At 39.4% G+C, this 15,640-nt stretch overlaps 1 protein-coding gene across 4 annotated transcripts in view; it reads left to right on the top strand.

Moving 5' to 3' along the window:
* pphln1 (periphilin 1) overlaps positions 1–15,640 on the top strand; it is a 121,412-nt gene that overhangs the window by 14,596 nt on the left and 91,176 nt on the right. For all 4 annotated transcript variants that reach the window (XM_087997447.1, XM_087997444.1, XM_087997446.1 and 1 more), the window contains exons 2-4: positions 6,472–6,572; positions 8,023–8,226; positions 10,491–10,552. In XM_087997447.1, the coding sequence (XP_087853573.1) occupies positions 6,495–6,572; positions 8,023–8,226; positions 10,491–10,552 (344 nt within the window). In that variant the 5' untranslated portion in view covers positions 6,472–6,494. The remainder of the gene's footprint in view (positions 1–6,471; positions 6,573–8,022; positions 8,227–10,490; positions 10,553–15,640) is intronic.

The following is a 15,640-nucleotide window of genomic DNA, read 5'->3' as shown; positions in this document are numbered from 1 at the left end:
ATCTTCCACATCCTCCTCCACAGTAAACACTGATGCAAAATACTCATTTAGTATCTCCCCCATCTCTTGCAGTTCCACACATAGGCAACCTTGCTGATCTTAAAGGTGCCCAATTCTCTCCCTATTTACCCTTTTGTCCTTTTAATATATTTTAAAAAGTCCCTTTTAGATTCTTCTTAACCCTATTTGTCAAAGCTATCTCATGTCCCTTTTTGCCCTCCTGATTTCTCTTTTAAGTGTACTCCTATTGCCTTTATACTCTACTAAGGATTCACTCCATCTCTGCTGTCTATGCCTGGCATTTGCTTCCTTTTTAACCAAAATCTCAATTTCTGTAGTCATCCCTCATTCCCGACACCTATCAGCCTCGCTGTTCACCCTAACAGGAATATAGTGTCTCTGGACTCTCGTTATCTTATTTCTGAAGGCTTCCTATTTTCCAGCCATCCCTTTACCTGCGAACATCCACCTGCAATTCGCGGGAACTGTAAAACCTGCGCCCACACCTCCTCCCTCACCTCCATCCAAGGCCCCAAAGGAGCTTTCCACATCCATCAAAGTTTTACTTGCACATCCACTAATATCATCTATTGTATCCGTTGCTCCCGATGCGGTCTCCTCTACATTGGGGAGACTGGACGCCTCCTAGCAGAGCGCTTTAGGGAACATCTCCGAGACACCCGCACCAATCAACCACATCGCCCAGTGGCTCAACATTTCAACTCCCCCTCCCACTCTGCCGAGGATATGGAGGTGCTGGGCCTCCTCCACCGCCGCTCCCTCACCACCAGACGCCTGGAGGAAGAACGCCTCATCTTCCGCCTCGGAACACTTCAACCCCAGGGCATCAATGTGGATTTTAACAGTTTCCTCATTTCCCCTTCCCCCACCTCATCCTAGCTTCTAACCTCCAGAAACTCGATCCCCTGACCTGTCCGGACTTGTCCGACCTGCCCAGCTCCTTTTCCACCTATCCACTCCACCCTCTCCTCCCTGACCTATCACCTTCATCTCCTTCCCCACTGACCTATTGTACTCTATGCCACTCTCTCCCACCCCCACCCTCCTCTAGCTTATCTCTCCATGCTTCAGGCTCTCTGCCTTTATTCCTGATGAAGGGCTTTTGCCCGAAACGTCGATTTTGCCTGTCCTCGGATGCTGCCTGAATTGCTGTGCTCTTCCAGCACCACTGATCCAGATCTGGTTTCCAGCATCTGCAGTCATTGTTTTTACCTCTTTGAAAGGTCTTGCCTAATACCATCAAAATTGACCTTCCTCCAATTTAGAATATTAACTTTTGGATTCAGTGCATCTTTTTCCATCACTATTTTAAAACTAATAGAATTATGTTCACTGACCCCAATGTGTTCCCCCACTGACACCTTGGTCACCTGCTCTGCCTTATTTCCTGAGAGTAGGTCAAGTGTTGCACTTTCTCATGTACTTCTCATTGATATATTGCCTCATTGATTGATTGATTGATTAAAGGGTGTGTGATGTGATAGAGGCTGCACAGTGTTCAGGAGGTAAGGTGACCAGCCAAATCTCTGGTCCATATTCATATCAACATCATGCATGGAAAGAGAGATGATAAGGTCCTGCAAGCAGATTTTAGGGACCTAGAAAAGAGATGAATCCAGGGTGGTCAAAGATAGTAGAGTCATAGAGATGTACAGCGTAGAAACAGACTCTTCGGTCCAACTCATCCATGCTGACGAGATATCCTAAGTTAATCTACTCCCATTTGCCAGCATTTGGCTCATATCCCTGTAAACCCTTCTTATTCTTGTACCTATCCAAATACCTTCTTTAAATGCTGTAATTGTACCAGCCTCCACCACTTCACATGGCAGCTCATTCCATATATGCATCAAAACGTAGCCCCTTGGATCTATTTTAACTCTTGCCCCTCTCACCTTAAACCTATGTCCTCTGGTTTTGGACTCCCCCACAGTAACTTATATATTCATCCCAGGCTTGGGTATTAATGAATATAGAAATTGGAAGGTAGAACAGATAAGTGCCTGACTGGAAAGATGGAGAATCCTTAGGGCTGATTCCCTGTTTAATGGAACCGAAACAATAGAATGGGATATAAATGAACTGGGTCAGAACCATTATCCTTGCAGAGCAGTTTCCTCATGCTGTTGCGGTAATTTTAAACTTGTTTAAGTTGTTAAGGAGATGGGAACATTAGAAAGGAGAAACAAGGTGCACATAAGAGTACTAGAGAGAGATTGCACAAGAAATTGTTGGGTATTATGTGGAAACAGGCTAAGAGGAAATAAATCATGTCTCACAAACTTGATTGAGTTTTTGAAGAAGTACTAAAAAGGATTGAGGGCAGAGCGGTGGACGTGATCTATATGGACTTCGGTAAGGCATTCGGCAAGGTTCCTCATGGGAGACTAGTTAGCGAGGTTAGACCTTATGGAATACAGGGAGAACTAGCCATTTGGATACAGAACTGGCTCAAAAGGTAGAAGACGGAGGGTGGTGATGGAGAGTTGTTTTTCAGATTGGAGGCCTTTAACCAGTGGAGTGCCACACTGATTAGTGCTGGGTCCACTACTATTTGTCATTTATATAAATGATTTGGATGTGAATATAAGAGGTATAGTCATTAAGTTTGCAGATGATACCAAAATTGGAGGTGTAGTGGACAGTGAAGGAGGTTACCTCAGATTACAATGGAATCTTGATCAGGTGGGCTAATGGGCTGAGAATTGGCAGATGGAGTTTAACTTAGATGAATGCGAGATGTTGCATTTGGGAAAGCAAATCTTAGCAGGACTTAAACTTTATGGTAAGGTCCTAGGGAATGTTGCTGAACAAAGAGACCTCGGAGTGCAAGTTCATAGCTCTTTGAAAGTAGAGTCGCAGGTAGATAGGATAGTGAAGAAGGTGTTTAGTATGCTTTCCTTTATTGATCAGAGTACTGAATATTGGAGTTGGGAGATATGTTGTGGATGTACAGGACATTGGTTAGGCCACTGTTGGAATATTGCATGCAATTCTAGTCTCCTTCCTATCGGAAGGATGTTGTGGAACTTGAAAGGGTTCAGAAAAGATTTAGAAGGATGTTCCCAGGGTTAGAGGATTTGAGCTATAGGGAGAGGTTGATTAGGCTGGGGCTATTTTACCTGGAGCACTGGACGCTGTGGGGTGACCTTAGAGGTTTATGAAATCATGAAGGGCATGGATAGGGTAAATAGACAAGGTATTTTCCCTGGCATGGGTGTCCAGAACGAGAGGGCATAGGTTTACGGTGAGAGGGGAATGATATAAAAGAGAGCTAAATGGCAACTTTTTCATGCAGAGGGTGGTACGTGGATGGAATGAGTTGGCTGAGGAAGTGGTGGAGGGTGGGACAATTGCAACATTTAAGAGGCATTTGGATGGGCATATGAATAGGAAGGGTTTGGAGAGATATGGGCCAGGTGCCGGCAAGTGGGATTAGATTGGGTTGGGATATCTGGTTGGCATGGACAAATTGGACTGAAGGGTCTGTTTCTGTGCTGTTCATCTCTGTGACTCCAAAATAACTTGTTAGGTTGCACTGCTTTTCAGTGAACACAAAGCCTGGTAGATAAGGTTGATGAGTTGCAGATGCAAATAACCACATCAAATAATTTAACTTCAGGATTTTAAGATCGTTCCTTATTCCAATCCAACTTCAGGGCCAGGCCCTGTAACTCTTTCTTGAGCAGATCAATGACTGTCCAGATCTGGAAAAGTTAATTACTTTTACTTTCAATTTCTATTCTTCTCCTACCTGATACATTTCCCACTCTTTCCTTCTCTTCTTTTCTTTCTCTATCTCAGTTTTCAAGGACAGCCTGTCTACAAATGAAGTGCTTTTGTCTGAAACGTTGATTTTCCTGCTCCTCGGATGCTGCCTGACATGCTGTGCTTTTCCAGCACCACTCTAATGTCTAGCATTTGCAGTACCCACTTCTGTCTATTATTCATTAGAAGCCCACCAGTTCCCACAGCTACCTCAAGTACACTTCCTCACCGCTGGATTCCAGTAATTATTTCCATTCAGTTCTCCCATTTTCTTTTACGTTCTTTCTAAAGGGTCTACCTTCCACAATTGTATTTCTGATATGCCATTTTTTTTTTCTGAGGATGCCTCCACTGTGTTTGAAGGGGAGGATTATCGGTATGTGACTCATTCCACACTTCTGTCTTCACCCCTTCCCCTTCCTCTAAGAACCAAAGTGGGCTTTCACTTGTCTTCACTGTCCATCCCACCAACTTCCATATTCAAAGGTCCATTCTTGCCACCTCCAGCATGATCCCACAACCAATTACATCTTCCACTCCCCAGTTAGCATTCCAAAGGGAAGGACCCCCTGTGACACCCTGGGCTACTTCTATCACTTTCAGCACTTCGCACCCTCCCACAGCATCTTCCTGTACAATCACAGGTGGTGAACACTTGCTCTTTCATCTCCCTTCTCAATGTCCAAGATCATATGGCACTTCTGCCAGGTGAACCCGCAGTTTATATGTATTTTTTTTCACTCTATACTGAATCTGCTTGTTGCAATATTTTCTCCATCACACAGTGAACCTGGACTTGGTAACTTCTTCACAGTACATCTCTGTTCAAACCGCAGACGTGACTTCAACTTTTTGTTTGTTTGCTATTTCAGTGCATGACACACCATCTTGCTCTCATTTCTCTCCTTGATCTGCTGCAGTATTCCAGTGAAGCCCAATGCAAGCTGGAAGGCGAGCATTTTTTTTAGATTAGATTGCTTAGTGTGGAAACAGGCCCTTCGGCCCAACAAGTCCACACCGACCCGCCGAAGCGCAACCCACCCATACCCCTACATTTACCCCTTACCTAACACTACGGGCAATTTAGCATGGCCAATTCACCTAACCTGCACATTTTTGGACTGTGGGAGGAAACCGGAGCACCCGGAGGAAACCCACGCAGACACGGGGAGAATGTGCAAACTCCACACAGTCAGTCACCTGAGGTGGGAATTGAACCCGGGTCTCTGGCGCTGTGAGACAGCAATGCTAACCACTGTGCCACCGTGCCGCCACAGCTTTCTCAACTTCATACTGAGTTTAACAACTGCAGACTGAACTGTCCTTCAATTTGATTTGCTTTTCCCCAGTATCTGTACCTTGTTTTCATGTTTTTGTTTTCAGAACTGACCTTTTATTCTGCTAATCTACTCTGAATCAATGCCTTGTTCTTTAATTAAAGCTGTTACCATTAACTTTAGTTCTGTTGTTCCATTGATCTTCATTTCCCCAAATGTTTTTAATGTTTTCCTGGGCTTTCCTTTTGTTTTGTTTACTTGCTCTTTTTCTATAAAACCTATGACATTTTCCCTTGAGTATATTTCTGATAGAGTAGCATTGAAGTGGAAACATCAACTCTGTTTCTTTCTCCCCAGATGCCGGCCAGACCTATTGAGTTTCTCCACTATGTTTTGCTTTTATTTCACGAATCCAGTATTTGTGGGATTTTGCTTTTTATATGAATAATTAAGTCTGTTAGCTTGCTTGGGGAGGTGGTGATTTAAGTTCCCAGTTTAATTGACGGAACCATGAGGATAGACATATGTTGTGGAGCTTACTTTATATACTTCCAGGGATTGAAGAAATGCTGAATTTTCCCTTGGAATTAAATGCATAGTTTGTGAATGAAACAAGTGTTAACAATGAGGCTTTTCTTGTTTAATTGTTTTAAAATTGTGAATAGTTTATCTTTTTTGTGAAAGTTGTGATTGTTATACAATCCATCTTTATTGGAAATTGTGAACTTTTTTGGCTGTTGCAATCTTGGTTTCTGAAGAAATGAAGCATGCAAAAATGGAGATAGAAAAATTGTAAATGATATTACAATTTAATGCAAAGTATAGAAAGAGAAATAGAATAGATTCTTCATAAGGAAGCAGCTGGAATTACACCACTGAAAAATACAAGTTTGACAGAAAAGATTAAACTGTGCCTCCTGATATCCACTTCAGAAGGGTGCACCCAGCTTATAGCTAAGGATTCCAATAAGCATTTCTTCTTTTGCATATGTCTCAAGTTGAATTTGAATTTTTTATTCTCTACTGAAGTTGCAATCTATCCAATGAGGTTTGGTGCAGTAAATTATGTAATGAATTATAGCCTTGTGTTAATATTGTAGATATCAAATTGTATGTTTTTGTCACCCTTGCAATTCACATTCATCAATTTTTTTGCTTAAATAAGTGAATCATTATTCTGATAGTTAAATTACACAAATTCTGAAGTTCCAAGTAACACATGGACAGTTAAAAAATTATTTGTTTTGTAGTTTAAAATGAGATGGGGATTTGAAAGTGCACTTTTAGTCCTCAACAGACTTCCAAATTCACTCTGGCGTACAAACAACATAGTTATTCAGTGCAAAACAGGATAGCTGGCAGTCGTGTAGTATGTCTCACTAATTCCCTGTCTTTTCCTTCACAGTCAAGCATCGTATATAGAAGGGAATGTGGTCTGAATCACGATCACAATGTGGCGAAAGAAATCAACGGGGTCGCTTGCATCCTGAAAGAACACAACATGCTGTATGTTTATTCATAATAGGTTCTCGTTTTTTTTTCTCCTGTCCTTCCTGCATGAAGTTTTACCATACTTAGTTCAAAACAGTAAATGCTGAAATCTGAGTTCGTTGAGAAGATAATACAGCAACAGCAGATTCCATTCACGCTCATTTATGTTTCTCTCACCCTCTTATCTATGTACAGTTTTACTTTTTTTGTGTTTGGCTGAAATTTGGCTAATTTGGTTTAACTGAGGTTTATGTGCAGATCACACTTCCGCTTATTCTCAGCTTTTCCACAAGCAGTGAATTCCTTTTCCCTCGCTCTGCAGTTATTTGTTCTGTAAGCAAATGTTACAATTTTTAAACATGAAAGCTGCTTTGTACTTAATTCATTTTGCTGGAAAACCCATTTTTGCTCATCACTCACCAAGTCATATGTGGTCTGCCCTGTCTGAGCATGTCTTCCAAATCCCAAACATTTTTTGTTTGACCTGTGGCACCTGCTTGATCCCATGTGCCAACTTCTAAGTGTAAGTTAAACAAAACCTGCATTTCTATGTTGTAAATTTGAGACTCATTATGAATGTAAGAGTTGCGGTTCATAACTGAAAATGTTGGTTGACTTGTAACCCAAATATATGTTAGTGTGATTATTGGCAGCAAAAAAAGCATCATCTTATTTACCAGAATCATTATATGACAAAGGTTTTGGGGCATGACTGGGATTGAAAATTGAAGTGATGTGCAAGCAGATTGCTATGTACAGAACCTAAATGCTATCTTAAGCTATAGAAAATGGAGATCACAAACCCAAAACATTTACTCACGTAGCAGTTCAGTTGTGACGAGCTTCAAATGTTATGTTAGTGTCAATGGAAAGTTTTGTTATATGGCTAGTTTTCAGCTGGCACAACAGTGTTGCCTTTTCGGAAAATTGTTGCCTGAAGAAACCAGAGAAGGGCTATAAATGTGTTACATTGTACAGCATTGATCCACAAAGCATTCCACATTGTGACTGTTCTCATTTTTAACCAATTTTTCATGGGATCTTGGAGGAAAAGTAGACCAGTAGGCCCTTTAAATCTGCTTCCCTTGCAATGAGAATACTTAAAACCTGGTTTCCCTGTCCTTAAGATGAGGCCTTAATTTCTGATGACAGTTTCAGGGCTTTTGTGAGGAATGTGAGTGAGTCGGACTGAATTTCCCAGTTCTGTCAAGTAGCGTCCTGCCATTCCACTTTGGATTAAATGTTTGGTTACTCAAATAACAAAGCTAGTTAATTAACTATTGTTCTATAAGTTTAGATCAGTAAGTCAGAATTTTTAAATAAGTAAGGTTTTCTTTTAATTTATTTTCTTTATTTAATGTGTACTCCTGTGTATTGTCGTAGGGAAAATTACTTTTTAAAATCTGTGGCACTCTAATGTTACTATGGTGTTCTGCCACAAATATTTTGAACCTTTTTCTCCTAGGAATCTGCAGATTTTCAAAGAACGGTGCAAGTGATGTCAAGGAGGCAGGATTATGATCGTTGTGGTGATGGAGGAAGAGGTGGCAGCACTGGCCGTGAATATAATTATTACAGCCATTCAGAGGAGTATCGAGGGTACTCTGCTGACAACCGTGATTATGGACATGGTCGACGGTTTGGTCCTTCACTTAAAACTGGCTCCTGGGTAAACATAACCTTTCTTCCCCCCTCCTCAGTTTTTTGCAAAGCAAATCATTTTAAATTATGCAGTAACTGCAATTTGTTTAGAAGTTATAGTTTCTGTGATTTTGATTGGATGGCATGCATCTGCAGTATTTGTCATGTAAAAGATGAACAAACATTACCGTTTCTTTTTACCCTGCTTATTTTGAGTTATTAGAACAATCAGCAACAGATTTCAGCCTCTCTTTCACTGTTTCCTTAATTTCTTATTTGTCTGTCCTCTATTTTTTACATTATGTTAATGATTGAAGTTCAAAAGTACTTTTTGCGAAGATGAAAGGATTTGTGTTACTGTTCCTTTCCAGGTTTGATTTTTCATAATTGGTAACTTTATATTGATTGCCAAGATATTGGTTTAGAGGAAACCAATTTGGTTTTAAGAGTTCCCTGACCAATTCCATTGACTTGGAAATCTTTTGTATCGCCAGTCAACTATTAAAACTTCTAATTTGCTTCTCGTAACTGGGTACATATGCAGCAGTAATTCTAAAATTGCTACCTGAGAAGTTCTACTTTTTACTGTGTAACACTGAATTTGCAAGACACTTATTCTAATCTTTGTAATGTAGGTATTTTATGTCAACTAAGGCTTACGTGGTATGCTGGAAATTTAAGCCCTGCTATTCCTGGAGTCTTACAACAACTAAAGATTTTTATAAAGTGAAGATTTCTCAATATTCCTGACTCTCAGACTCCAGTTGACAACACAGACTAGGTTTCTATACTTTACAAAAATTGCTGTTTATCACAGTAATTATACTCTCGAGCTAAGGGTAAACAATTAGAAACTGTCAGCACATAATATTATTATTAAAACTCTTAATATTTTTATTGGAACCCCTTGCGTACATGCATGCACTTGTATACACACAGCAAAAATGGGTGTTATGGAGAGGAAAGACTTGGTAGTTCAGTGGTCCCAATTCACAGGGTTGCTGTGTTAATTCTTGTGCTGGTCAGAACACTGGTTCACTATTTTCTTTCCGAGTCTTTCACTAGTTTTCAGGAAGCTCAGGGGATCCATTTATAATTATAAAAGATTCTATTTTAAGTTTAAAAAGTCAAAGCTTGTAGCAACTGCTGAAGGAAAATTAAACCGATTTTACTTTGGGCTTTAAGTAATTTTTACTGCAAAGAAAAGACAGAGCTCCTGAGATAGTGGAGGTTTGAAGACCTCACCTACCCTGTTCAGAACCCCAACTTGTGTAGTTGTGGGTTGGCAGAAAGCTTTTGTTATTGGTCTGTAGACTAGTGACTATCCATCGGTTGCTTGTTGGCAACCAAGTTCCATTTGTACCCAACCCTTTGGCTCCAACTCATCTGTAAGCTATACTTCAATTACTGCTTGAACAAGCAGCTGTGTAAACAATTCTAGCAATGAGTGTTAGGGTTACTTGCTTTCAAAATATCCAGCAATCATCCAATATTCCTTAGTTTTTGGAACTAATTCAAAAAATTTCAGTTCACAATCAAAACCATAGAAGAATGAGGCGCTATCTTCACAGCACTTAATGTTTCCCTTCAGAATTGTCTCCACTGGTTAAATTGTTTTCCTTGCCCTAGCAGCTAGGAAACAGCAATTCATTCTGAGCTCACTATCACACCTGGAAAAATCGCACACTGTTCCTCTAATGTAAGAATCTCTGATAACACCTCAATTTATCTGTACAAAGTCATAAACAACATGGCATTGTAGAATAACATCAAGTGAGTGAGTGTTTGTCTTCACCTGCAGCATAGGTATTCTCCACTATGCACCTATCAGAGCCCCGAGAATTCCTGTTGAGCATTTATCCTTGTACTTCTCACCTCTCTGTGAATTACCATGCAGTTTCTTCCCTTCAACTAGACATAAACGTTGAGGTGAAGCAAAATATGTTCCATTAGCTCTTTCTCCCATAGTGCAGAATAACTTTGTTTCTTCAGCTCAAATGAGCCTGACTGGAGACCATTCTTATTTATTAGGGTTGATCTAAACACTGCTGTAATTCCCACATGTTTGAAAGATTAATTGCCCACCCAGTCCTTCCACTTTTCAAGGTGGAAGTGGGCAGTTTTGCAACATAGTTAATCTTATTATTTTTAACTTCCTATTTGGCACAAACCTGTTTTGACTGTGACTAAAATTCCCCTCAATGTATATCATTCTGTTTAATTTATTTTAAGTTCTGGTAGTGAGGTTCTAAATTTTTGTCAATATTTTTTTTTTGCATAAAATGCACCCAGGATGATGAAAATTCCAGATGGCCCAGAGAGGATCACTCAGAAAATAGACCGTCCGATTATAGGTAGGTGAAGACAGTTATGCTTACATGGATTTATTGTCCTTTGGAACAATGCTAGAAGAACAATAAATTGATTTAAAGTGCTATACATGTGAACTATTAATTATCTGAAATATATATATTGTTTTGGACTTTGATAAGCCTTGTCTTCATCTTTTTTTTTCAATTAAATCGTTATAGATTTTCTTCTTTCCAAAATTTGGAAATGGTATATAAAAGTGCTCTATTTGTTTCACTGCAAAGGGCAATCCAAATTAAAAGTTGATGTTACTAAACAAAAATTATATGTTGGGAATGGTTGTTCAATTTGTTTCTTGCTTGAACAACTTGTGTTGCAGGTGGACCAAAACCCTGGATTTCTCAAAAATTACAATCCCAGTGGGTATCAGTAACTTTTAAAGAGTTCTGAATACTTGAACAACTGATCAAAAAATTAATGACAAAATTCAGATTTTGAGTTTACTAAAATCAACGTTGACCAAGCATTACTTAGTCGACAACTAAGCCACAGAAAATACATATATAAATAAACTGATGTAACTGAAATCCCCATGTCATGTTCATACCTTTATGGTGCATTTTTTTTTTGTGCAGACCTGCAGCCTTATAGTTAGCATCCTGTTCCGTTTTGGCATTTCAGCTGGCTCCCTTCTCCTTGCCACCTCAGGGTAAATTTTACTTTTCAAAGCCCCATCACTCATCACACTGATTTCCACAAGCAAGGCACCCTCTGGTGACTATTTGGTTCATAAATCTTCCCAAGTTCCACCTGTCCAGATAGAAAACAATTTTGACATTAATGCAAGACTTTTCCCTCTGCCTCTCATAGCATTATCATCTCCTACCCATACTGCTCACTCACCCCTTCAGTTCTTATGGATCCTCACCGAGCAACTACATTGCATGGCACTGTCTCTGGGCAGAGTTCACAACACTTTAATTTAAAAGGAACCATTTAGAACATGACTGTCTAATAAATTCTTTGCATTTTTAGCAATGCTGTGTTGCCAGATGTCTCATACCTGTGTGATATTTTTATTTAATAAATGCAACGAGTTTGGGGAAAAAAAAATTGGAGTTTTTTTATTACTAAATGATATTTGACTGGCTTCCTTCAGTAAGGTGTATAATGTGCAAGATTTAAAAGGTATGAGTATGCAATTTCTGTTGCACTAATGAGTCTTGGAATCCAAAACAATCATGGGTTTAATGACAGTTTGTATTCATTAATTGTTCTAATCATTCTGGAATAGGTTTACTGTGCATTTTGAGTTAAGTGAATAGTTTTGGCTTCTTGTCAGTGTAAGCTGTTTCATATAATTTGGTTATTTTCAAACCAGTGCTTAACTTGTATATCTTCAGCTTTTGACTGATTGCAGAGTAGCTAGAGTTAGCTTTCAAACTCAATTTTGCACTATCATATTTTCCAACCTGAGAGAAATTTAAATTAAAACTTTCATTGTCTACTAAGACTCTGTCAGTTCTTTAATAATATAATAATTGAACTGACATTCGGACCCTAATAACTTGGGATCTCTGGATAGTTTCTCATCTGCATACAAGACCTTCATTATCACTATCAAAAGTGATGTGCAAGTGGCGCAATAAATTGAACCTATTGGGTTTTTCTCCTTTAGTGTGTGTTAATTTCATACCAGAGCAAGTTGTAATTCTATGCTTTTATCATCTTGTGACTTTATCTTGTCAGTAAGACTGTTACTGCAAGAATACAATTCAACTTAGTAATTAGCATAACGTTTACTAAATAGAATTATAGAGATTTAGAGCGAAAACGAAGTCAATCAACCCATTCTTTCAATACTGGTTATATAAGAGAACAGATAAATTGCTATTTCCCTGCTCTTTTTCAATTGTTTTGCAATGTTTTTATTTTCAAGTATATTCAATTTCCTTTTGAATGTTCCTTTCAATACCCTTCCAGGCATTGTATTCAGATCACAAAAATTAACTGTGTATAGCTTTTCAGCTTGTCATGTCCCACTGATCTCTTTGTGAATGATCTTAAATGTGTGTTCTCTGGTGCCAACTCACCTGCAAATAGAAATCAAAACACTGTGTAATTTTGAAAACCTCAATTAAATATCTTCACATTTCCTTACTGTGAGGATAACAATTCCAGCTTCTCCCTTTTCTTCTCATACCTGAAATCTCATGGCGCTAATAGCACTCATGCAATTATTTTCAACATCCTCTTTCAGGTCTAGAACTAGACCTAGATGAGAAATCATTATTTTCCTATCTCTTTTGTGGAAGAGAATTCCAAAGCGACACAACTCTCGGCGAAAAATAATTGTTCTCATTTTGGTCTTAAATTGGATACGCCATATTCTGAACTCGGGACCCCAAGTTCTAGAATCCTCCACAAGAGGAACCGGTGTTTCAATATCCACCTGTCAAAACCCACTGGAGATTTAAACATTTCAAATAAGTTGGCTGTTAATTTCCTAAGGTAACTCAAGCCGGTACAGGCCTAGCTATCCAACCTACCCCTTTCAGGTATCGGCCTAATAAACACTCTCTCAACTGCTTTCTAACACCTTTACGTCCGTCCTTTAAGGAGACCAATTCTGTGTATTGTACTCCAGATGTGGTCTTAACCGCTGGCCAATAAAACTGAAGTATAACCATCCTACTTTTGCATTTGATTTCACTCGCAAGAAATGTAACATCTTATTAGCTTTTCTCGTTACTTGCTATACCTGCACACGAATATTTTGCAACTCCTTCTGTAGCTCTGAAATTTTCATTGTCTCACCTTTTTTAGATATGATCCATACTTTCCATTCTTGCCAAATTGGACAAGTTCATGTTTTTGTGCATTATGCTCCATTTACCAGATCTTTGCCCAGTCACTTAACCAATCAGTAATCCTTTGTAATTTTCTACTGTTATCTTTGCAACTTCCGTTTCTATGTTTCTTCTTTTCATTAACACATTTAAATAAACTTTGATTCCCTTCATCCATGTCATTTATATAAGTTGTAAAAAGCTGAGACCATAGCATCAATCCCGGTAGCACACTACTTCATACATCTTTCTAACCAGGAGATGACGTTTGTGCTGACTGTTTCCTGTTAGCTAGCCAGTTTTCCTTCCATACCGATATGTTACTTCCACACCATTAACTTTTTTATTTTCAGTAATAACCTTTTAGTTTAACAAATGCCTTTAGAAATTCAAGTACAGTACATCTATTGGTTCCCCTTTATCCAATGTGCATGTTACTTCAAATAAACTGGTTAAAATGTATTGCCTTTCACAAAGGCATATTTATTTTGTGTGATTACCATGAATTTTTCAAAGTGCTCTGCTGTACCATTTTTACTCATAGCTTTGAATGTATTCCCTATGACAGATGTTAAGCTAACTGCCTTCATAGTTTTATAGTAATAGAAGTAGGAGTAAGTCATTTGGCCCATCGAGCCTCTCAGCCACTCATGAAGATCATGGCTGATCTATACATCATCTTAACTCCTCCTACCTGCATTATCCCCATAACCTTTAATTCCCCAACCATACAAAAACCCATCCAACTGTGTCTTGAATATATTTAATGAAGCTGCCTCTGCTGCTTCCTTGGACAAAGAATTCCATAGATTCACTACTCTCTGGGAAAAGCAACTCCTCCTCAACTCTGTCCTAAATCTACTCTCCCTAATCTTGAGGCCATATCCCTCATCCTAGTCTCACCCACCAGCGGAAACAACTTGCCTACCTCTGTCTTATCTACCCTTTCAGAATTTTATATGTTTGTATAAGATCCCCATTCTTCTAAATTCTAGCGAGTACGGTCCCAGGCAGCTCAACCTCTCCTTATAGGATAACCCTCCTCATCTCCGGAATCAATCTGGTGAACCTCCTCTGCACTGCCTCCAAACCCACTATATCCTTCCTCAGGTAAGGAGACCAGAACTGCGCACAATACTACTCCAGGTGCAGTCACATTAACACCTTGCACAATTGCAGCAGAATCTCCCTACCCTCAAATTCAATCCCGCCAGCAATGAAAGCCAATATTCCATTTACCTTCCTGATTACCTGTTGCACCTGCAAATCAACTTTTAGCCATTCATGGATGAGCACTCCTAAGTCCCTCTGCATTACAGCATGCTGCAATCTTTCACCATTTAAATAATACTATGACTTACTATTTTTACTTCCAAAGTGGGTAACCTCACTTTTACCAATTTGTGCTCCATCTGCAAGAGCCTTGCCCAAGGACTTAACCTATCTAAATCTCTCTGCAGACTCTCCACATCCTCTGCACAGTTTGCCTTTCCACTCAATTTAGTATCATCAGCAAACTTGGATACATTACGCTCAGTCTCCTCTTCCAAATCCTTTATATAAAATCATGAACAGTTGTGTGCTCAACGCAGACCCCTGCGGCACCCTGCTCATCACTGATCTCCAACCGGAGAAACACCCATTTATCCCAACTCTTTGCTTTCTATTGGCTAACCAGTCTCCTATCCATGCTCGTACATTCCCCACAACTCCATGCATTCTTATCTTATGAATGAGTCTTTCATGTGATACCTTATCAAACACCTGCTGGAAATCAAGAATGCAACATCCATCAGTTCCCCTCCATCCACCACACTTGTTACATTCTCAAAGAACTCCAGTAAGGTTGTCAAACACTATCTACCCTTCCTGAATCCATGCAGCGTCTGCCTGACGGAACCCTTTCCATCCAGATGTCTCACTATTTCTTCTTTAATGATAGCCTCCAGTATTTTCCTGACTATAGATGTTAAGTAACTAGCTTATAGTTACCTGCCTTTTGCCTGCACACTTTGTTTTTTAACCAGGAGCATGACATTTGCTGTCTTCCTGCCTGCCGGCACTTGCCCAAAATCTGGTGAATTTTGATAAATTACCACAAATGCATCTACTATAACTTCCACTATTTCTTTCATCATCCTCGGATGCATTCTGTAACAACCAGGGGACTTATCCAACTTTTAGAACCTCAAGTTTGCTCAACACTACCTCTTTAGTGATAACAATTCAATTGAGGTCGTCACCTCCCATCGTATCCATAACATTATTCTTTGGCATGTTAGA

The sequence above is a fragment of the Chiloscyllium plagiosum genome, unplaced genomic scaffold (genome assembly GCF_037043375.1).
Source record: "Chiloscyllium plagiosum isolate Xiang-an unplaced genomic scaffold, Cpla_swu_hap1 HiC_scaffold_19, whole genome shotgun sequence".
In the NCBI taxonomy this organism is placed as follows: domain Eukaryota; kingdom Metazoa; phylum Chordata; class Chondrichthyes; order Orectolobiformes; family Hemiscylliidae; genus Chiloscyllium; species Chiloscyllium plagiosum.
Note: the sequence above shows the minus strand (reverse complement) of the source record. Positions and strands in the feature narration are given on the sequence as shown.